The 24,162-nt window shown below is 39.4% G+C and overlaps 1 protein-coding gene across 3 annotated transcripts in view; it reads left to right on the forward strand.

Annotated features, from left to right (window-relative positions):
* The window catches only part of LOC135472344 (transient receptor potential cation channel subfamily M member 3-like), a 181,158-nt gene extending 172,031 nt beyond the window's left edge, over positions 1–9,127 (forward strand). For all 3 annotated transcript variants that reach the window (XM_064751807.1, XM_064751808.1, XM_064751809.1), the window contains 4 exons: positions 4,610–4,730; positions 5,210–5,400; positions 5,990–6,122; positions 6,559–9,127. In XM_064751807.1, the coding sequence (XP_064607877.1) occupies positions 4,610–4,730; positions 5,210–5,400; positions 5,990–6,122; positions 6,559–8,248 (2,135 nt within the window). In that variant the 3' untranslated portion in view covers positions 8,249–9,127. The remainder of the gene's footprint in view (positions 1–4,609; positions 4,731–5,209; positions 5,401–5,989; positions 6,123–6,558) is intronic.
* Positions 9,128–24,162: the final 15,035 nt, after the last annotated feature.

Consider the following 24,162-nt stretch of genomic DNA (forward strand, 5'->3'; position numbering starts at 1 on the left):
GGAAAAGCATTTTGGAGTTTTTTTTGCCAGTTGAAACAGAAATTAGAAAATAAATTATTGCCCACTACTCATCCAATTCAGATTTTACTACAGTTTGAAAAGCAAGTGGTTGGCATCTGTTAATTGCATGGTTCAGTGTTGATGAAGACATTCACTAATGTTTGAGCTGCCAAGATAACAGTTGTCCCCCAGTGATGATCCATTTCAGTCTGCAATTCACATGTACATACAAGATTTTAATGTGTAGAACAGTTGTCAGATGGCTTTGTTTAAAGTTATTGGTCTAAATCATATAAAATATTCAACTGGTACTTTATAAGCCATGAGGATTGTCATTTAACTGGCAAAGGGCGTCGGCTTTCTCCACCTGTTTTAAGAACTGATCAACATTGCTGAGATAAAGGAAATGTATAAGTATTGGTGGCAAACCTTCTACGTAGATGGTAAGAATATATACAGTAATTAATGGCCTACCTGCCTTCTTTGATCTGTGGTGTCTGTGCTAGTCTTCGGGCGTCAGTTTGAGTATAAGGTTCCTTAGCTTCAGATCATCTTCTCATTACCCTGAGCTGAAGTTCTCATCTTGCTTGCCAGTTTCCTGTGTCACCCAGCGACTAATAAAGCAGAGGCATGTGCGACAAAATATTTAACTTGGGATGGGTCAGGTTGTAAATTAATTGGCCATATAGTTAGACTGTTACTGGGTAGCCTCGTGTAAGTCAACATGGAGCAGTTGTGTCACTTTATCTGCTTTGCCTGTTTTCATTACCATTAATTGTCACTTTCCCATGTTCTGGCGCAACTGTCTACATTGACTGTAATGAAAACAGAATTTATGGTGACATTAAACATTTTGAAATGTAAAGGTCAAGGTTGCAATTTGTGTCTTCAGCTGAGTTAAAAGTCGCACCTAGATAGTGATTGTTTCGGGTTCTGCCTGAGATTAAAACATTCCTGTGTCCATAGTAATCTGATTCAAATGTAATTTTTATCTGGTTCATATTTATAAATGTTACTCATTAATGAAGCAAGGGTCACCTTAACATCAAAAATAACATTTGATCATAAGGACATCGTTATCTCATTATTGCCATCACAGAAGTATGTTACATGTAAACAGTGGTATTTCTGTTTTGCATGTGCGAAAGTCCAAAAAAGACATCTGGCAAGCTCACATTTGCCAACTCACGTAGGGAAGAGCAGAACATCTGGTAAGCTCACATTCCCTAACTTACATAGGGAAGAGCAGAACATCTGGCAAGCTCACATTCCCTAACTCACAAAGGGAAGAGCAGAACATCTGGCAAGCTCGCATTCCCTAACTCACTTAGGGAAGAGCAGAATGCTTGGAAACATGTTTGGCTTCTGAAGTAAAAGCGGGCATTCAGTGGACTATTCTCCACCCTGTTAACAGATCAGAACTTTATTGACTGCCAGGAACCGAGCAAAGACTTGAACTGTTTGAACCAGATGTGTGATTAATAGGCTTTAGCCGTTCATTTTGATTTGTATATATATTATTCGTGAGAAAGTAGATACTTTCTGTCCTCCTGTCTTTACTCATGCTGTGAACTTAGCTGGCGCTTCCTTGCACTGGTTCTTCTAGTACTGCTCTACATGTGGCAAATTTACAAAAAAACTCCATTAGTTTTTTTTCCTCCCCGTTTAAATTTCTATTACCATTTCGCACGTACATCCGTTATCTTTTTATTGATGTGTCCAAAATGGATGTTTCAAAATCACAAGCCAAGCGAGTCTTCCATACGAAGTAAAAGCTGGTCACATTTTCCCATTATTGAAGGGAAAAAAACCTCCAGACTTTCAGGTCATCATCCGTCAATCTATTCATCATTCTCAATCTAGTGTGTCAACAAAAGCCATTTTGCAGGATGTGTCAGCGCCTGTGATGGACTTTCACTTTTGGACCCCTGCGTGTGGACTGTTTACAATTTCTTAAGCACACACCATTTGGTTGTTGACGTTGTACCCTCCTGTCACCATGGCTTCATTCCCATGAGGCTCTGCTCTAAAAGCTAGGTAAACAGTTTCTGGAAAGTGTGCCATTCTCCAGTGCCATTATCATGTTGCTATCCTGATGATTGTCTATCTCACTTGAATATGGCTTTAGTAATTCATATCTTTGTATTGCTTTGTTACATCTCCAGTTTAACAGGGTATTTGTACCGAAGAGAAGAAAAGAACTCTTCTGTGTGACTTTCTCACTGAGATGTATTAAGGAAATGTGAGATAAGCTAACAGTATGTGATTGAGTTTCCAATTTGAAAGAAGTGTGTCATTTTTATTTGAGTGAATTTTGGCCCTGAATGATTTGCGATGAATCGATAATGAAGGTAGATTGGAAGAATCATTTTTGAGATTGCCATGTTGATATTACATCAAATTCAACTTGAAGGCCAGACGAAAGTCAATAGCTCACACAAATGACCAGTCTATTTGTAAAAATACACTTCATTGACTCTTTCAACCAATCAGATTACAGCTTTGGCCATAGTCATCTGATCAGAATTTCCTTAAGTAATTGGCTTTGGCATTTGTGCTTATCTAATCTCAGGATGACCTCAGGTGTGTCAGGATGACCATTCGTTACCCTCCGGTAGTGTCCCCAGACATTTTTAGATCTGACACGTCGCAAAAACCTTTCAAATTTCCAGCTGTGATATTGAATGGTTTCCGTGACTCATAACAATCCTGTCTACCTGAGAAATGAGAACCGCTGATTATATAGCACCCATCTAATAATGTCCGTATGAAATAGTTCTGGTTTGCCTGTTTGCATCAGTCTGGCAAAATAGATTAGCATAATTGATGTGAAATGGTTCACGGACTGCAGGGTTTGTGTTTAGGAAGGATGTATAAAGGAAATGTGAGATAAGCTAACAATATGTGATTGAGTTTCCAATTTGAAAGAAGTGTGTCAGTTTGATTTGAGTGAAATTTTGTCCTTGAATGATGTGCAATGAATGAATAATGCAGATAGATTGGAAGGATCGTTTTTGAGATTGCCATGTTGATATTACATCAAATTCAACCTGAGGGCCAGACAAAAGCCAATAGCTTATGCAAATGACTATTGTATTTGTAATAATACACTTTATTGACTCTTTCAACCAATCAGATTACAGATCATCTGTCATCTGATCAGAATTTCCTTAAGTAATTGGCTTTGGGGTTTGTGCTTATCTAATCTCTGGGTGTCGGGATGACCATTCGTTACCCTCCTGTAGTGCCCCCAGACATTTTCAGATCTGACACGTCGCCAAACCTTTCAGATTTCCAGCTGTGATATTCAGTGGTTTCCGTGACTCATAACAATTCTGTCCTGTCTATCTGAGAAATGAGAACCGCTGATTATATAGCACCCATCGAATAATGTCAGTATGAAATAGTTCTGGTTTGCCTGTTTGCATCAGTCTGGCAAAATAGATTAGCATAATACATCTAATAATTCTAATCAAATTTTCATCAGCACGGACGCTCAAGGTAAAAGCATGTTTGCGAAAAAATCTTAAAGTATTGTAGGTTTACTGAGTTGAAGGTGGAGTAGATCCACATCGTGTGGCAGCTGCTAGACATTTATAAGAGACTGCATTTTCACATTTAATAAACAGTAGGTTACCTTGGAAATGTTTTATTTGTTAGCCCATATGTTTGAAATATGCATGCCCTAGTTTGCTAATTGCACCTCAAAGCCCATTTTCTTTGTTTTTGACTCCTGGTTCTTTTTGCTGTAACCAGCTTACAGAAGATTTCTATTTGTGGATTCCCAAGCAGTATTGGGACTCACAAGCTTTAGAAGGCTGAACAACGTCGTTTATTAGTGCAGCTTGAGCAGCCTCTAAGGGGGCCACTGATGGGACCAGAAACAGGAAGACATTGTTTTAAGCCTGCATGTATGGTTGAATCAGAACGAAGGATTTTCTTATTCTAAAAGTCAAATCCAAGCACACCATAGTCTGGTGTTCTCACTGTCTCCAAGGAATTATTACCAACATAATAAAGGCATTCAGCATAGAGAAAAAAAACAGAGCATCGACAACATTGTGAGAGCTGGCAAGTGGTCACACGTATGGAGTGCCATATGCCCTCTTGTCAGTTTATCTCAATTAGGGTTTTATTCTAACTGTTCATCTGAGTGCATAAATAGCAGCAAATTACACACCCCCTAGCACTATGGCTTAAGCAGAATTCGGTGAAAAAATGCAGTGATGTTAACTGCAATTTATTAGACATCACTGGTCTAGAATTACTCGGAATACTGTGTTGTCATAACATTTAACATACAATAGTATTAAAACAACGCAGAGTGACTAGGCCTCGAGGATGCTTATTCCACCAACAATCATACGCAGATATTTTGGCAAAGTGAAAAAAATTCATCTTATGAGGTTTGTATAGTTCTTCTGAATAGACATGAATAATAACTGATAGTTTATCATAGGACAAGTCTGTTAATCACCACATGCCGTGTTGGGATAACCCCTCAGGGTTTATACTGTGACAAACAATGCACTTTTGGTGTCATCTGTTTTCCCAATGAAATCCACAGTACTAAGTGAGGTATACTAATAGCATGATGTTGTTTCCACAGCCTGTGAAGACACAGAGTCCGACTCTTGTGTATATGGATCTTGGGTGTCCCCAGCTCTAATGACCATGTACCTTCTAGTGGCCAACATACTTATGGTCAACTTACTCATCGCTAGATTCAAGTAAGTAACCCACTGGGGAAACTACATGTATATCAAGCTCCTGCTGTGAAGAAATATTTTTAAAGATAAGTTGTACTTAAATTTGAGTACCTATCTTCTGATAAAATAAAGAACATTGTATTTTGTAAAATTTTGGAGTCCATTGTGCTAAATATAAGCGTCATGTCCGACATTCATATACCATTCGTATTCGGTAAAGGGCGTTCCAAGTCGATAATCGCAAGATCCATTTTTAAAACAACGTTGAACACTAGCTCCTAAAGACAAAGGTATGTAAGAAATTATACAAATAAGAAATAAGGCCAGTAACATACAAGAGAGAAGCGGTCATCAGTTTTCAATGATGGCGGGCAGACTGGATATTCCAGGCATGAATTCCATATCAAAGTTCAAATTCGTAGTCCATGAATGAGTTCATACGATTAAACAAGTATCTAATACAGTTAGTGGCTGTGTCAATGAAAATTTTTGTCTTTCAGTGCAACTTTCCTGAGAAACAATGCAATGTCTCGAGAGATTTGGAAGTTCCAGCGCTATCATTTGATCATTGAGTATGAAATGAAGCCAATCCTGCCTCCCCCGTTGATTGTGTTTAGTCATCTTTATCTAGCTGCCAAGTACATCAAACGTCGATGTAAGGGCAAGAGGGACTACTTCGACAATGGCCTTAGTAAGTGGATATAGTGCTGAATATGACATCACATTGTGTAGTTATTGGAATAGATGTATGCCATGATCCTCCAATAATACATGGTGAATTTTGTACGTCCTTTCTATACACTACACGGAATGTACACGTGTGAAATTGTCTATGTGAAATGATTGATGGACTGACTGCAAGGTTTGTGATCAGGAAGAACGTCCAGGATTTCATTGCTTCTTTATATCATATGCATTTAGACATTCAGACACAAGGTATTGGTTAAATAAACATGCTCGGGCTTACATGTGGAACAATAAGCCGTCTTATGGAGCCATTTTTTTTTACTTAAAGAAGATTGGACGTTAAATTATCTTTAAAGTTATCGTTAAATTATTGAGTTGCTTGAAGTACATGTATTGCCCTTCGAAAATGGTCGTATATGTTTAAAGGCTAGTCTTAACATGGCCCTTGTTCACAAACTTGAAGATGTGCCATCAGCTCTAACTGCCATGATAATATATGCCTACAAATTGTTCACTGTGGCATAGGCAAGGGCATATTTTGTATGAGTGCATTAATCCATCAATATATTTAAATGTCTATTTTGTGTCCACAGAACTGTTTTTGTCTCACGAAGACAAAGAGAAACTGCACGATTTTGAGGAGGAGTGTATGGTAGATTATTTCAGGGAGAAAGAGAACAAGTTCCAGTCATCCTCTGATGAGAGAATACGTGTCACAAATGAAAGGTTGGTGCCTTGATGGAGGCTCTTCATATCGTGTAGACACTCCGGAATTTCAGACACATGTCTTCATAGATAATAAAGTATAAAAGTCATAACAACGTATGTGTTACAACATTTATGACCCTGCCCTGTGTAACTGGAGCGTTTTGAATACCATAATTTGATCTGTTTTTGCAGATGTGATTATTTTCCCAAGGTATAAAGTAACTCGGATGTAAATCAGTTAATATATCATCTTTTATCTTATTGACCTTAGTTACTAAGTTTCCTTAGTTACTAAGTTACCTTAGTTACTAAGTTACCATAGTAATGATGCCAAATGATGAAGTGTTCATGTATGTCTCATAACAAAAAGCACAACAAAAAATTCATTCAAAACAGAATGTCACAAGTCCTAAGCCTGACCCAACAATTAACAATAATTCCCTTGTAATTTCAGGATTGAAAACATGACCATGCGTATGGATGACATGAATCAGAAGGAAAATTGCATTAAGCTGTCTCTACAGGGAATGGACTACCGCTTGTCCAAGCTGGAGGAGGTGGCCATTCAGACCTCCAGCACCCTGAGTCTAGTGTACGAGTTCATGAACCGACACATGACTCAACCTACCAGTATGGTATCTGTTCCCAGCCATGAGTCTTTGTTGTCCACAGAGGAGGGTCTGAAGGTGGAGACAAGTCACACGATTCCCATCAAAGAAACGTCGTCTTCAGTGATTGTGAGCTCCGGAGAAGAGACCATATTCCCTATGAACGCCGAAGATCATGTCCCTGATGACTCCCTAAAGAGCATCCCTACCCCATCTCTGGTTCACTCCAAGCGCCCTGTCAAGCAGAAATGCCTGAAGATGTTTACTGATTACAGTAAAACATACCTCTCCAGGCCTTCTCCTCTGGGCCAGCTCCAACGTTCCTACAGTCAGAGGACCCCACGCAGTTCCAGAACGCGTTTGTCTCGCGCTCATCGGAGACGCAGCGACTCGGAGACAATGGCATGCAGGAGAACGCAATCTGCCAGAAATGACTTTGGCCAGCACGTTAGTCTGTCAGCTGGGGAAGCTCCCATGTCTCACCGTTCTGGTTCCAGAAGTTCAACGTCCCATAGTTCAGCTTCCATTCCTCGAGTGTCTAGCACAGGACTTCACCACCCTGTGCCAATCAGTCCAGGTCTGTTACAGAGGAGGCAAGGAAAAACCTCTCGGCTTAGGCTAAACATTTACAAGGCTGTAGACGAATCCAGCAGTAGTGATGAAAATATCCCTGCAAAAGTTAGTTGTAGCTCGGGCTCTCACTCCAGCCAGGGGAAACAACCTTCACCATCCGTGTTTCGGCGACTAACTGCTCGAACAAGCAGCAAGGACCAACCGCCCACATCGTTAACGCTGGGAGACCCAGACAAGCCAAAGGAGGACTGTCCCAACGTGGGCAGAGAAAATCTGAATTCTCCAGTCCTCATACGTTCAGATCCCATACCTATCGCCAATGCCGTTATGGGAAATGACTTTCACAACCCACCTATCCAACTACCGATGTCTCCAGTGGCAGAGATTTCAGGAGTTCCTTATTCCACCCCGGTCTCCCATAGCCGCGTAGATGAGATGTGGATCCCTTCGGCCATGGTCAGGCCTCCAATGACCCCCATTCTGACGCCCATGAGGGCTGAGTACACTAGCATCACAGACGACATCGACACGTCTTGCATGATGGACATCAGTCCGAACGGAAGCCCGCAGACTCCTCGAGGGCGTTACATGGACTCCATGAAGGAGGATGAGGACGGACAGAATGTCTCCAAACTGGACGCGTTCCTCAACGAACAGGCAATCCTGAAGAAAGCGGAGGAGCGGGAATGCCGGAAGATGGAGAGAGTGATCCGCCATCGACTGAGGCAAATCTCGCTGGATGACAGCGATAGCATCAGCAATATCGCCAAGCTGGTCGTTTCTGAGATGAATTTGACAGATATTAAAACACTGGAAGATGAAGGTAATGACGAAGAGGAGGATGACGAGATGGAAGAGGACATCCGTGATCAGAGCACAAGCGTACAGGAGGACCGTCTTATGGCTGACGCCATTGAGATTCGGGTATCGCACACCTCTCTAGATAAGGAAGGTTTGGTGTAGATTGTTAATTTGATAGCAACCTTTGTAGAGCTGTATCTGTGATCACACCTGACGTCCCTCCTTCCATGCACCTTAACGACATGCAATCAACTACAAAGCAATACTAGCACGTTTGTCAGTACGCGAGTAGGTGTTAGGTATGTGCGTAAATTGGGTGAATGTCGTTGAAGCCACTTATTAAGCATATCTGCATTTTTTTTTATCAAGGACAGTCAGGTTGACTGCTGATTTATGTGGTCTCATGAGATTTTTAATACAAGATGAAAAATACATTTGCCATTTAACCAGTTTCGCCACGGTAATTTATCGCAGAAGAGAAACAGTTAATTTATTGTTTGTTGATATCTTCACAGTCACAATGTTGATTTTATGATTCCTGATGAATTTGTTTTCCAACAATGTGCCATCAACATTTATAATGTATTACATTGTGTGCAATATCACGAGAGATTAGGTAAGAAGTGCATATAGCACAGAGATACAACGCTAAACATGTCGTAGTGAATTGATTTATGTATTCGTCATCTTCAGTTTGTGACTCCAATGCTTTTTGTTCTTATCAGTCGATTTTAATATTTTCTTTTCGTGAATGTCAAAAAGGTTTACATGAAATATTTGGCCGTAACAGCTCTCTTGACGGAATTTGTTTGCGTTTTTCACTGAATGAAGTCACTTACAGGCGTGTTTGGTGTTTTGTTTATATGCATACATAAATTGCCTTAGGCCAAACTGATTGTCGTTTTATGACTGAAATACTCGTGAAGGTATAGCCAAATTAAAGTGTGTCAAGAAGTCATTGCTTTGTAGAACTGATGCTGACATTGACTGAATACGGAGGTCTATGAATTTCTGAACAATCCTTCTGATTTTACAACTGAAGTCCACTCTTATATATATATATATATATATATATATATATATATATATATATATATATATATATATGTGTGTGTGTGTGTGTGTGTGTGTGTATATTGCACAACGGCGACAAAACATCGTATCCCCCATGCACTATCTTGATAATTGTTGTTGTTGTTGTTTCCCATGTGCAAACCAGGGTAATTGTTGTTTTTCAAAGATACACCTTTGAAAGATTCTTGTTTCCAAGGTTGTAATTTAAATAGATATTTTCTGAAATCTGGCGCACAATGGTTGCTTCAGGCCAATATTGGATGTTTAGCAAGCAAGATATGCGAAGAGGAAATTCCAGTCGTAAATATGAATATTTATACCACCATGCTCCAATCAAATCCTCAGACGGGTATTTCCTTTCGTAAAGATTTTCTTCTCTTGATTACATTTTGTTGCAATAAGAATAGCAATTGATGTTTCTCATTCTGTATGTCACAGCTCTGCGTGTGTAGTCAAACACTTTTTCTACCTGGATAACGCTTTTGGGAGATTCTGTAACATATGAGGGGAGAAAGAAGAACTAAGTGATCGGGTGTGTCTGTGTTGTATAAACATGACATTGGGAGTTTTAACTTTCCTTTTGATTGAGGTATTAAGGTGATGGTCGAGAGAAAATTATAATCTGTGGCGTTCCTAAGGTTCTGATTATAAAAAAAATAAAAGAAAGCCAAAGTAATTGCGACTTTTTGTACTATGAAAGGAAATCAAAACTACTCTTTGGGGTTTGGGGGTATAGTGTTGGGAACAAGGTAAACAGTAATCCCATCTGCTTTAAAGTGTTAATGGAATGGTCAGAAATACTTAATTGATGTCGTTTGGTGCGGGTCGAAAAAAGAGATAAGCCTGTCTTCTGAGATTAGAAACTAAAGTACTGCATGTTGCATGATATTCTCACATTATATGAGATTTTGGGGGTTATTTTCTAACATGCAAGAATTCCACAGCACCGTTACTGCCATTTGTTTGTGATGTTTTCCCATCTTTCGTTCACGTAAAGATTATTCTTGTGAAACTTATATGCAACATTATAGGATTGCAGTAATGCAATGTTATATAAAGGTTGTTGACAAAGATTTTCTAAAATGTGCCACCTGCTTCATTTTTAATAATTTGGCAGCGTTCCCACTAGTCTTGCGAAAAGCACAGTTCAGTATTATGATGTACACGATTCCGTAACGGTTAAACTAAACCATAAACTCTCTACTGCTTAAGACTCAAAGTTCTTCGTGGGTTTAATAATAATAATAATAATGAAGTCAAGGCCTCACCACGTAAATGTAGCAAAGGTTTCACAAGCTTCCGATCCACATGACGGGATCATTATCCTTACCACTATTGTTCCCGGATCTATTGTGGATCGAAAGCTTGTAAAACCTTTGTTACATTTACGTGGTGATGCCTTGACTTTAATGTTATAAACCTTAAACGTTTTCTACTTTGTCGCTTGAAATTTACTTGTACCACTTTTATGCTCATAGCGGTCTTTGTGATATTCTGACCACTCGTGCTGATAAAAGTTACTGTAAAAAAGACAGAAATTCTTTGTTTCACTGCTGTAGAACGTTGGGGGTTTATTGTTTTATCGGAATTCTAGATGGTATTTTTGAAATGTTCCATTTGCTTTTAAAATCAAAAAGTAGAAACTTTCATTTTATCATTGGATAATATGTTTGAAAAATCGAGTTTCCAACATTATTTTTAAGGTCTTGTATTGTCAGCTGTATACATTTAAACATGTACCTGAAACCCCATGCCTTTCACAAATGAAAAATAGCGAAACAGAAAGGTCTTCTTATCTGGGACCACAAAGGCAGTCCCATCTTCATAGAGTTTTCTTTCAGTTTGTTGTTGTTAACAACAAGGATATTGTGTAGACCTGCTGACTTAACATTTACATCCAAACAGTGATAACTTATACCAAGTGAAATACTATCGACAAATTTCTTTGCGCTTTGGCAATCTATTTATCATTTAATTAATTTTGAGGGATGCTTGTCTCCTCTTCATTTTGTACAGTTATTTTTATTTCTGTTACCATCTTCATGAAATTCAAGAGAGTAAGATATGATGTTAGTGACACTGAACTATAATTGCAAGACACACGTCTGTATTTGAGAGTGCAAGGTGCGAGTCATAAATTTGAACCCATAGGTTACAATCAATGGTTATGTTGAATTGTGATACTGCAAATTGAGATGAACCGTGAAATAGAGTTGTTTCCTGTGGAAATAAAAGTTAAAATTCAGGGATTCATTGTCTCATTCATTGTATTTCTCTTGCTGGCTCATTTCACTAAATCGTTCTTCGACGCTCCATCAATCAGCACTGACCTGAACTTCCAGTTGTTCGGCCGAGTATGGCCCCTTTAACCAAAGTCTGAGATTTATTTTCTCTAAACACCAATAAGGCTGAATAGTGAAATGCTCAATTACTCGCTCATTTAGCGCTCCGCGGAAGAGGATAAGACAAATACACCCTACGCCGCACACAAAAAACACTTGTGTCTAAATCTAACACAACAACTTGTCTTGTTTCATTCAACATTGAAATGTGTTACAACACAAAAATATGTGTTAAATAAAACACAAACAGGACCTTGTGTTAATTCAACACAAGGTAGGGTTGCTCAAATATGACACAAGACTGTGTCACAAACAACACAAGTGTTTTTGTGTGCGGTGTCCGTGCACGGTGACTGGTTGGAGTGGCATGTCTTCTGTTGTCTGCATAGTGTTCTAGTGAGAGGTCCACAACTTTGTTAGGGATGATATAACCTGGTCACTCGATAAGATTTATTTATTTATTTATTTGATTGGCGTTTAACGCCGTAATCACGAATATTTCACTTATACGGCGGCGGCCAGCATTGTGGTGGGAGGAAACCGGGCAGAGCCCGGGGCTAATCCACAACCATCCGCAGGTTGCTGACAGACCTTCCCACGGCCGGAGAGGAAGCCAGCATGAGCTACACAGCGACCGCATTGCTGGGAAGCTCCTGGGTCATTACGCTGCGCTAGCGCGCTAACTAACTGAGCCACGAGGGCCCCTGATTGGATATGATAGGAGCTCCACAAAATCACTTACTGACCAGCCTTTGCTTTCGCATCAGGTAGAATCAGGTAAACAATTTTTTACATCTTTGCGTTGAAACAGACATTCGTATACCAGCCGTCGGCCAAGATGGCGGTTCCAGCTCAATAATCGCACGACCAATTCCCAAAACGTCGTTTAACACAAATTATCAAAGAACTAAGAAAATATATAGAGTACGCCAATAGGACGGAATCATGCAAAGGGAAGCAGTCAACAGGTATTCAGTGTCTTTCAAATACACAATCATGAAGCACTGTGCCAGCGATTCTGGACACTCTGTCCATATTTACTTGCAACAGAATTATACTCTTTGCAAAACTTAAGAAACTTAGATTGAAGGCGTTTGATGGCATAACGCTGGTGCAAGTTTTTTGGAGTAATAGCGTATGACGTTGACTGAAATCGTCACAAAACAAACAGGATCTAACAAATGCTACAAGGCGAGGTATGTGCACGCCATATGCAAGACCCTTCGGTATACGTAAGTGCTGTGGAATAAATGGGATTTTTGTGTGCTGTCGTCTACAAAATATAAATGGACGACGTTATTTCATAGTCATTACCGCTTCTACTATCTCTCCCTCGGGATTCCTAAGTGTCGTCCTTCACGGGTACGAGACCATTAGGTGCTGTCTGATGTCAGTTCTAGGTGATCCTACCCTGCGGTGAAAAACGAGATTTTACATGCATTGCCTATAACGCAACGCTAACAATAAAACCATGCCGTGGGGAACGGGTTCAAGTGATACCCATGTGAAGTTGTAAACCTTATAAGTATGGTGTTTCTCTTACCATCTTCATGGATTACTGGAGAACAAAATATGATGTTAGTGACACTGCAGTATAATTGCAAGACACGTGTGTATATGAGAGTGCAAGGTGCGAGTCATATATTTGAACCCTTAGGTCCCGTTCAATTGCGATACAACTAATTGCGCTGTCATCAGCAAAGTATCATCATCGTCAATACCGTTTCCATTCATAACATGACATAAGCCATTCACTATCTCTCCGTCCGGAATCATGATTGTCCTACATCCTTACCTACTGATGAGATAAACAGTGAAAGAGAGTTCATTGTTTTCGTTGGAAATAAAAGTTAAAATTCAGGGATTCAAAATGATCTGGCTCGGGATAGCATCAGTTCACCGAGGCAATAAAAAAAGTCTAAGACTAAGGGATTCTTGCCCGCTGTCGTCTGCCGAATGCTGGATGAAAAGGCTCTTTCATCATCGTCATTCATTATGGCTCTCTCGAGGATTCTTAGTGTCACCTTTCACAGGGTAGGAGACCATAACGTACTGTCTGCTGTCAGGTCATGGTGACCAGGAACCCATTCCACAAAGACATTTCTGACATTAGTGAAGACTTAAAACCTTGTCACAATGGTTAGATTTTAGTACCGGACGTTGAAATTTTGATACATTTGTCTTCATAACATTTCTGAGATAGTGGAAATTTCAATTCATGAATTGGGCCCCAAAATTAGCTTTAAAATGGTATTTTAAATTTTTACGTAAGTCAGAAATGCCTTTGTGGAATCTACCCCATGTCAATGGGTAAAAAACGAGACCGATTTCAGTGACTGTTGCGAGAAGGTGGAGAAAAGCGGAACACTATATAGTCCAGATGGCAGAATGATTTCATTCCTTTTAGTCTTGTGGCGGGAAAGTTATACTCCGAAATTCAGTTTGTAATGGTTGGGATGCAATGTGTCATATGTGAATCAATGCGTGGAAACAGACATTCGTATACCAGGCGTCAACCAATCTGGACGTTCCGGGTCAACAATCGCAAAGGCCAGCTCTCAAAATGACGTTTAATTCAAAGCACCAAAGAACTAAGAAAGCATATAAAGTCGTAAATTAGGACGGAATCATACAAAGAGAAGCTGTCCAGGCATCAACAATTGTTAACTCCTATATACCTCCAGTGTTTCCATCAGGTAAGAGGCACCACTGCTTTGTGGGGTGTGGTAACAATAAGCAGTTAACAGAGCTCATTCAGCCATTCAGATGCATGGTCTTACACGGTGTTTGGTTGATGTAACTAACAGTATTATCGTTAATAGGATTACACTTTCTGAATATATTGTTAACGATATTAACGATTATACTGTTACTTAATCCACTTTCTAAATGACATCTGTACCTATATGAATAATCCTCATGCGTGCAATCAGATCCAAAATTGTAATTTCGTGTATGTTATCCTAGTTTTCTTTTAGCAGAAGGCGTACGCCTACCTGTCGACAGGTAACACAATACCTTTGTTGAGCAATCAATATATGCGCATGACATGGGTATTTAATATTATTTACTAAACACGGACGAAATTAAAACAGTAGCGTCCCTCAAACCTAATACGTATAAAACAGCGTTATGTACAAGCCAAGAAAACATTGCGCAACTACCCTGTACACAACAGCGCTCGATGTAATTAAAAGTGTCTGCTTTTTGGTGAAACTTCAGAAAGTTCGAAATTTTTCTTTGGAGGTATATAACATTGACTAGCAACATCGCAGGACGCAAATTCACCCTTACTTCCTGTTTACAAGTTCTAACAACAAAGGGCCCTCTCCTGTAATGTTGTCCGTGAAAAAGATAGAAATATCGAAAGTTTCTTGTAAATAAAACATGATTAAACTTACGGTTGTTCTCATAAAGGAGCTGTAAACACTGGATCCTCTAATCTTTCAGTTGTATCCATAGTTAGTGTAAGGTCAACAAAAACATGGATAATTAGTTACTGCAAAATCCTGGCGTTGCTCAATCAGCCGATCTCTCTCGAACTCGTCCATTACTCATTCCTTTTACCCTCCGTGAACGGAAATAGCTGTAATACGTCCATCACAAGGCCAGGCACATCTCAGACCAGATAGACACTTCTCTACAAAGTATGTATTGCCTCAGGCAATCGATTTGAAAATCCTGACAAAGAAAGACAACTATATATATACATATATACATCACAGCTCAAAGTAAACAAAACCACCCACGGAGGTAATATCGTACGGGTCAGTTTTATCAAATCAAGGCCGAGATATTTCACCCGAGAATGCATCTGTTCCGCTGTGACGTCACCCATTCCTAGTTCACCATTTTGTCATGTGGAGGCATTGTTAAATCGGCTGATTCCCTCTGATTACGAGAAAGTTCTAATATACTTTAAAGCATTTTCATCGAGAAAGTGGTAGTGGAATACGTCCGACGTAATTCCCCAAGATCTCAGCTAGGAGGCCACAATGCTTGGTCGATGGTGATAATAAGAGAGACCGTACTTCGCACAACAAAAGAGTATCTCTCCTCTAAAGCTGAAGGGCGTAGGGACTGATGACGTGACATCGTGTTTCCGGTTTATCTAAAATGGTCGTGTCCCATGGCCTCGTAAGAATTCCAGGTTAAAAGATAATTTATAGAGTTACCAAGCACGTAATAAAAAATGCCTCTACCCGCTTAGGCCTGTATGGAACTCTCTTCTGAAATAACTTTGGCTATATTTTTGTCGTTTTTTCTTTTAAAACGTTTGGCGGCCATAAAGGTCACAAAATATTAATTTTAGAGCTGCATGAAAGTCACGTCTTTCCAGTAGTATACTATCCTGACTTCCACACAAATCTTATTTAAATTTCTTCAGTTCTAAACTTAGTAGAATTCCCCTAATTAAGAGGTCATTGAGGAACTCACGTTTAAAACTTGAAGCTCGACACAGTATGCATGTTTCGCTCCATCAGTCAATACTATCCCGCGCATGCGTTGGCGAGAAATCACGAGGTAGTGAATAAGTAACATGAAAACTCAATTCAGGTTGTAATCTGCACAATAAAACCCTAAGCATACATACATATGCAATCTGCACAATCAAACCCAAACATACATACATAAATATGCAATCTTCACAATAAAATCTCAAGCATACATACATTTGCAAGCTTCACAATTAAACCCCAAGGATGCATACATATGCAATCTGCACAAACTCCAAGTATACGTACATATACAGTCTGCTCAATCAAACCCCAAGCTTATATACATATGCAATCTGCACAATCAAACCCCCGCAGCATACATACATATGCGGTCTTCACAATCAAACCTCCGCATCATACATACATATGCAATCTGCTCAGTATATAATTGCAATAATGCAAATAATTTACAGGTATATATAGGCCTGATATATAGGGCCAGACATATAAGTCACGTCACCGTATGTTGTAGTTTGTTGTGGACAGATCTGATAAATATCTCATCTCTCTCAAGTTTCTCCTGAGAAAAAAATACTTTTGTGGCTTAAGTTATAATCACAGTTTCTTAGAAAAATGTCGAATGTATCGGTTCATGTCTTATTACTTACCGCCACGATATGGGTGAAACTATCCATCGAAACGGACATTCGTATACCAGCCGACAACCAGTGAGGACGCTCCAGGTCAATAATCGCAAGGTCAATTCCAAAAACAACGTATAACACAAGTCACCCAAGAACTATGAAAGCATATACAGAACGAAATAGGACAGAATCATTCAAAGAGAAGCATTCAACAGTTTTCAATGATGTTGAAAAGACGCAAGGTATGTTTAGGCGACTAAGTGAAATATGGACAACGGAAAGCTGTAATCATTCGTCCATTCTGTGTGTTGTGTGGAGCTGGGTTTAATCGATGGCCTCTCAATCAACTTCAATGGTTTATACAACTATGTAGACAAAAACATGACATAATCCTTAAATAATTAAGCGCTGCTAATTATGAGAATAAATCAGAAACAGGAAGAACGGTATTGTCAACAAATCAATATTTGGGGTTCGCATATAAGACACATTAGAGAGACTGGGGGTCCTATCTCGTATTTGCTTCCCGTTCATCAGTGACTGTCGAAATCTCGGTAAAACTGGACCGAAGTTACATGAATTCTTACAGCAGGGTGGACTCGAGCACCCAATATATCGTCTGAAATATATCGCCATAGGAAGATGTTAACAGCTGGTTTCCAATAAAACAGTATACAGCAGACTTGGAAGTACAGCTGCGTCACTTTCTTCTCCAGATGGCTCGGTAAAACGTATACCCTATTCACACCCACCAGACTAGACAGTTTCCGCTTGATGAGCGATTTGTCCTTCAGTTGTGTTAACAAAGTATTACAGGAGTGGATAATGAGAAAAACCAGGAAAATTGAAATAACACCGTCGTTTCTTTGTTAACTTCACTTGTTAATCTCCATATCGGGATTAGAGCAAAGGGATTTATTACGCTTTTAATATCCTAGTCCGGGTGATAGTTGCACAACACAGAAAAGATGGGATAAAACGTAACTGTTGGGCAGATAAATAGTTCCATACAGTTTGGACATTTGTCTAGAATACAAAATATTTTGGGATCCTCCTTTCCAAATGGAAACAATCTGTTTTAACTAAAAATTAATGTCTTTATAGGTGTGACACTTGGAGACCTCATTGTTACAGTTGGTTTCATAGCATAAATGCCCTAGTTGTGAGATTAAATATGATATCATAAGTATATTTCACGAGCATAGACTTCTTCGCATAAATTTAGATGGTTTGTTACTGTCATCTTAATCTTTCTCAAAAGATTTTAAAACATTTATCTTCTATTCTCACATTCGTCAAAATACAGTTGTTGATATTGATTTAAAGGCTGTCTTGTTACCTTGTGCCAGTTTCATTATTTCCTTTGAGTAGTATTCCACACCAAGCACTTTTTGGTCGCGGTTGCTTTCTTTACAGAAATCAGAAATAAACTGATATTACCTCACTGTTGTGAACGGGCAATAGTTAATGGTTTGATCATTATTTCTTATAATAATAATACTATACTACTATTCTAATGAAAATGACGACGATGGCAATTTGTCAGTTTTATAGGGTAACAAGAGAAAACTACTACTTCGTGAACAACACAGTTTTTTTCACTTGTCACTTTCAGCTGTTTTGCAAATGAGACATGCCAGGTTACCCCAAGCATCTCATCTGTTCAAGATTCTACAGTTTACATCAATGTGCACATACTACGGTACGTCAGTTTTGTCAGTGGTGTCCATCTTTGCCTGCAAGGGTACATTACAAACTACCTGACACTGCTGTTTTTTGACGTAATTTTTTTACCTTGTTTTGGCGCGCTACCCATTTACCTTTCCTGGGTATCTGGCAGTGACAAACAAAAGATCGCTTAACCTAGGGTGACCATGGACAATTGAAAATTTTGCCTGTCAGGGTGGATAAATCATTGTGTTTAAAAGTTATACCCTGTGTGTTCCACCAGATCCCAATCAACGAATTTTGTCACGTGGTCAGAACTTTTACATCACGTTATAATGACCTCAAAACCTCCTCCTATGTCATCAAACATACTCTCTAACCAGAATTTTTTGTCTGGTTACAAATTACGTAGTGTCGTTTTCTGACAGATAACTGCATTAAGTGTAAGAAACGGAAAGTCCATGATATTATCAGGGGTCGATGTCACAAAACCCTTTCTGACTTTGTCAAAATTTGAAATAGAATTTTAGAGCTTAATTTTGGGCCGTCGATTTTAAAATTTGGGCCCCCTCATCAGTGCTACCTTCAAAAATTGTGACAAAAATGTTAACTTCCAGCGTTTCCTGGAATTGTCAGATTGTGACAGTTGCAAATCCGCCATGATGTTATCAGGGCTATAAGGTTTAAAAAGCCACAGATATAGACCGGATCCTTTATTACAGACTGATTGTGCATAGAGATCGTCTTTACCAGGAAATGTTGGCACTAAATTATGTGGCAACATTCACTTCTGACAGATCGACAAGGAATTGATTTCATGTGGGACACAGAAAAATGATTAAACAACGCCAGTTGGACACTTTTAGTAGCTATTGCGATTATATTTGGAACCAGTTTATTTTAATGGATGATTTGGATACTCTAACGGTCGTCCTACCGTTTCCTGAAAAAAAAAACAACCAATCAAACAAATAAATAAATAAACATACATGTGCTAAATAAATTGTACCCAGTGGTAAGGTTCTCGACTGACTTTTTGATTGGGGCTCGACAGAAAAGAATTAGTCGAATCTGCCTCAGCTTGGTTTAGATAGCGTCATGTATTCTCTTCTCGACCTTCCATTCAGGTGAAAGCTTTATGTAAATGATGGCAAAGAGACCTAATGCACGTAACGCTTCCAGAACTCTTGACCCATGGTACTGGCGTCAGTGTTGCGTGGGAGGTTCACACTATTCTTACGGATATAATGATCTCATGTCATTCGATAAGACAGATGCTCCACAAAATCACTTAGTGGTAAGGCTTATTACGGCATCAATGCGCTTAGGAAAAACGAATAACTTACATATAAGTGCTTTGAAATAAATAAGATCTGTGCGCTGTCGTCAGCAAAATGTAAGCATCTCATCACCGTTACTACCGCTTACAACAGTGACATAACAAGTTGTTCACTATCTCTCCCTCGGGAATCATGGGTGTTTTCCTTTACCATTACCAACTGATGAGATGAACCGTGAAATTGAATTCATTGTTGCCGTTGGAAATAAAAGTTTAAATTCAGGGATTTATTGTCTAGTTTGTTTGTTTCAACCACGACATCTTTATAATCCGGTAAGATATGGCTAGGCATGGACACATTGTATCCATCACGCTGGCTAATTTCGCTAAAGCGTTGGTATCGTAACAGCCAGTCTGCCCCTGAAACGACAAGGTTACGGACTCGAAAACAACTGCTTAAAGTGTGAAGGTTTCTCAGATATCTGCCCGACGGTCGGTGATTTACTCCGGAATCTCCACTTGTCATAATGAATGCGGTGGAGGATGAGAAGGATTCTTGAGTGCGGCGTTCAAATAAGATGGTATCTCTAAGCGGTATATGTACCCCGAGACTCAGTGATATAGGGTGCGCGACTGATTCCTCATTTAGAGATCGTCATAACAGGATAAGCCGAATATACCCCAGGGTGTGTTGGATGGGGTCTCATCAAGGCGTTGAAATGAGAGCATTATATAAATGACGGCAATGGTGGCTTTTGACCCATAGCATCGGTCACTGTTGCGCGTGCGTGGGAGGTTCACAAAATTCTTAAGGATTTATGGATCTAACGACACTCAATATGACGGAAGCTCCACAAAATCACTTAGTGATCAGCCTTCCTTTGGCGCCAGTTCGCTGAGCCAAAAGAGAAGGTTTAAGTACTGTGAAATTATACGGATTCTTGCGAGCTGTCATCTACCGAGTGCCGGTTGACAAGGTTGTTTCAACAATACCATAATATTAGTCCTTAATTGTCTCTCCCTCGTGAACCGTAACCGTCACCTTTCACAAGGCAGGAGATCATTATGTACTGTTAGTTATCAGGTATTGATGACCAGGACACGGTTTCACAAAACGGCGTACGGCATTTTCTTATCATACGATATTTTATATATCGTACGATATTTTATACTTAACTACCACTGTACTATTGTCGTTTATGGACCATTATCGTACATATACGACATTTTTGTGAAACTGTCATGGGCCCAGGTCCTTTGGTGAAAAACAATGCAAGTTTCAGTGACTGATGCTGAAGTGTGTTACGGCATAAAACACCTGTCAAATAAATAAACAGAAGTTGGAGAAAAGAGGAACCCTATATATTTCAGATGTCATGATGATTGCATTACCTGTTTAGTCCTATGGCGGGAATGCTGCGTTCTGAATATGCAATTTGTAATGTTTACAGTCCATTAACATATGTGAATCTGTGCGTGGACAGGGACACCCGTTTCGTATACCAAGCGTCAACCAAAATGCATCATATCCTCAAAACGACATTTAAAACACACCACGTAGGAACTAATAAAGTATATGAAGTACGAAATTAGGATGAAATTATGTAAAGATAAGCTGTCCAGGCATCAGAAATTGGTAACTGTTGAATTTATCCTTGAAGTGTATCCATATCCAGTGAGAGACAGCGCCGGTACCCACGTTAGATGTCTTTACGTTTCAGTGACGTGTACATACAAACTATGATTTTGTTTCGTTCTTGTAAGCAGGTAATTTACAGAGCGCCTTGTCGAATTCAGATGCATGGAGTTTGGTTGGGATCACTTCTCTTGAACCATCGCCTTCCTGGCGAATCTTTTCACAAAGCGAATCCTTTAACAAGTACGTTTCAAAGCTCATTACTTCAATATTCTGCCAGATGAAAAACAAGAGTTGGATTTGAACCTATGACTTCATGAGTGACATCCATAAGAATGCTTTCGGTGATTGAGCCAGTTACGGCCCAGGAACATGAATGACGTCCCGTACTTGGAATGTAAACGTCAAAATGCAGCTATCTTTTGACAGTTTAACACAAATCCCCAAACACGCTTCTTCAATGGTAGCAAACGACAGACAGACGTTAGTGCTAATAACTGAACAGGCCAGAGCTGTTTCACACTTCAAACCCCTTTGTTCATGATTGATATCTGCTTCAACCGCAAAGAGTATTTTACACAAATTTGTCTCAAGGCATTTACCACATTACCATAGTTGTCAGGGACATCCGTGGATTTATTGTCCCTAACTTTGGAAAGGCGATATTTTCACGTTCAACGTGATTTGACTGGATTAACCGACTCCACAAGTTTGGGGGCAATTTTGTCATGTTATTTTAATATGCATTCACACCTGGCAGATTTTTCTCTGAATGTAGTTGTATGTTGGGGGATTTTATGTAGTAATAACCACCTATTCATTCTTGTGATTACACGTCATTAGGTGTGCGTTCATTTACTGTGCCTTCTTGTGGCAGGGCGAGTCCATGTCACCGAAGTGCTGCCGCCATTGAAGTATCACGCCGATGACACTAGACATGACACCACACCGTATCACATGGTATTGACATCCGGCTAGCCAGTCCTGTTTCCTTTGTCTAACATCTCAATCTTGAGCGCCAAGTGTTGCAGAAACAAGTGCCATTTTTTAAAATATCAGGTTTTAGTCTCAGGTCTCAAGGCATCAGCGTTCTTGCCTCATATGTTCAATGTAATGTGCTATAACATAACTGCAGTTAATGCTTTTTATTATTAAGCACTTAAAATGTGCCAGGAATTTAAAGAATGTTTTAGAATTTACGAGTGTATTTGTTATAAAACCCAATGTTGAATGTAAGAAGTTTCCCTCGCAGGAAAATGTCTGTTTAAAAACATACCCGTTTTTCTCATAATTGTTCACAGGAAGTATAGCCTGTATGTGAACAATCCATTTGTTTTTACGCTGGTGATATTTTCAGTGTTTCTGACATTTTGCGCTCGTACAGAGAACACATTTTGAGACCTTATATTCTAACCTAAGTGGACAGACGATATGTATACACCTTACACACGTATAAGTTACGAAAACGCTCAAAACTTCAAAATATGGCACATGCACGCAGGTGCAGTCTTTGCCCATCCACGCCCACAAGCAAAATTTAATCGTCGGACGATGTAACAAAAGAATTTAAACGGACCTTACTTTCCCTATAAAATATGGATAGTCCACGCGCGCGCAACCAGGTCCAAGATTGTACTTTTGTGTGTGTGTGTGTGTGTGTTGATGTTATCCTAGTTTTTCTTTCAGTATAGAAGGCCTATGCCTACCAGACGACACTGGAAACACAATACCTTTGTTCGTGAATCATTTTCGGGTGGTTGTACACACAGCCGTTGCTTTCTTTGTGGTGTCGTGGTGACTTTTGTCTTCCATATGAGCCCATTCCTGGTGATTCTTAATATTTGAGTGGGAGACAGGAGGAGACGTCTTTTTCTTTGCCTTTTCAAATAAAAGTGGCTATAAATTATACGTTGTTTTGTGGCATCATGTTTGAAATAGCCGAGTGCATAGCCTGTAACAGTGCTTGTGTAAAGCTTACAAAGCATGGCCTGTAACAGTGCTTGTGTAAAGCCTGTACACTGCTTGTGTAAAGCCTGTAACACTGCGTGTGTAAAGTTTACAAAGCATGGCCTGTAACACTGCTTGTGTAAAGCCTATAACACTGCTTGAGTAAAGCCTGTAACACTGCTTGTGTAAAGCTTACAAAGCGTGGCCTGTAACACTGCTTGTCTAAAGCTTACAAAGCAAAGATATACGCAGCATTTCCACAGTACTTACATTACAAAATAAGGTAATAAAGTTAGTAATTTAATGTGTCGATATTTGTTTATTAATCGCTCTACTCAATAACTTCAACTTATATGACGCAGTCGACATAACAAAAGCTATATTCGAACATGCACTCCCTTTGGCCAAGGCTGTGACAGTCACAACAAGGCTGTGATAGTCACAACAAAAGCCTGTGCTTTATGCATCTAAGCCAGCGATGCCCCGGGTTGGGTAATATCATAGCTATCCTGGTAAATACAGTGATATTTAAACTATAAAACAAAACCAGTCCTCTATCCTGATCCGTATAACACAGGACTCTATACATACCTGCAGACCAACCCTACACAATAGTGGTCGATTTCCGTTAAAATATGTTGCTTTTGGCGAAACTTTTGGTATAAAGATCGAAATGATCTCATTGGTGGTATAAAACTGACTACTCAAATATAGCGACAGTGTATGACATAAGCATAGCTCTACTTCCTTTTTTAAAAGTTTTAACAAAAAACTTCCCCTGCTGATAATGTTAGCCATGACAGAGCGACAATATCGAAATTAAAGTAAAATTTCTTGTAGATTAAACTTGAGAAAAAACTTAAATAGTTCTCTTAAATGTGTTATGAAACAAAATACATGGTTGATTCAGGTTGAATGTGGATAAATTTGGCTGTATAAAGTTACAAAACCTAACCAATGAGGGTCATGAGGGTCAAAGCATAGAAGTTTCCTCACACCACAGATTTGTTCGATAGTGAGATTTGGTAAGGAACTCTTCGCATATGT

Source organism: Liolophura sinensis, chromosome 8 (genome assembly GCF_032854445.1).
Source record: "Liolophura sinensis isolate JHLJ2023 chromosome 8, CUHK_Ljap_v2, whole genome shotgun sequence".
NCBI classification, from domain to species: domain Eukaryota; kingdom Metazoa; phylum Mollusca; class Polyplacophora; order Chitonida; family Chitonidae; genus Liolophura; species Liolophura sinensis.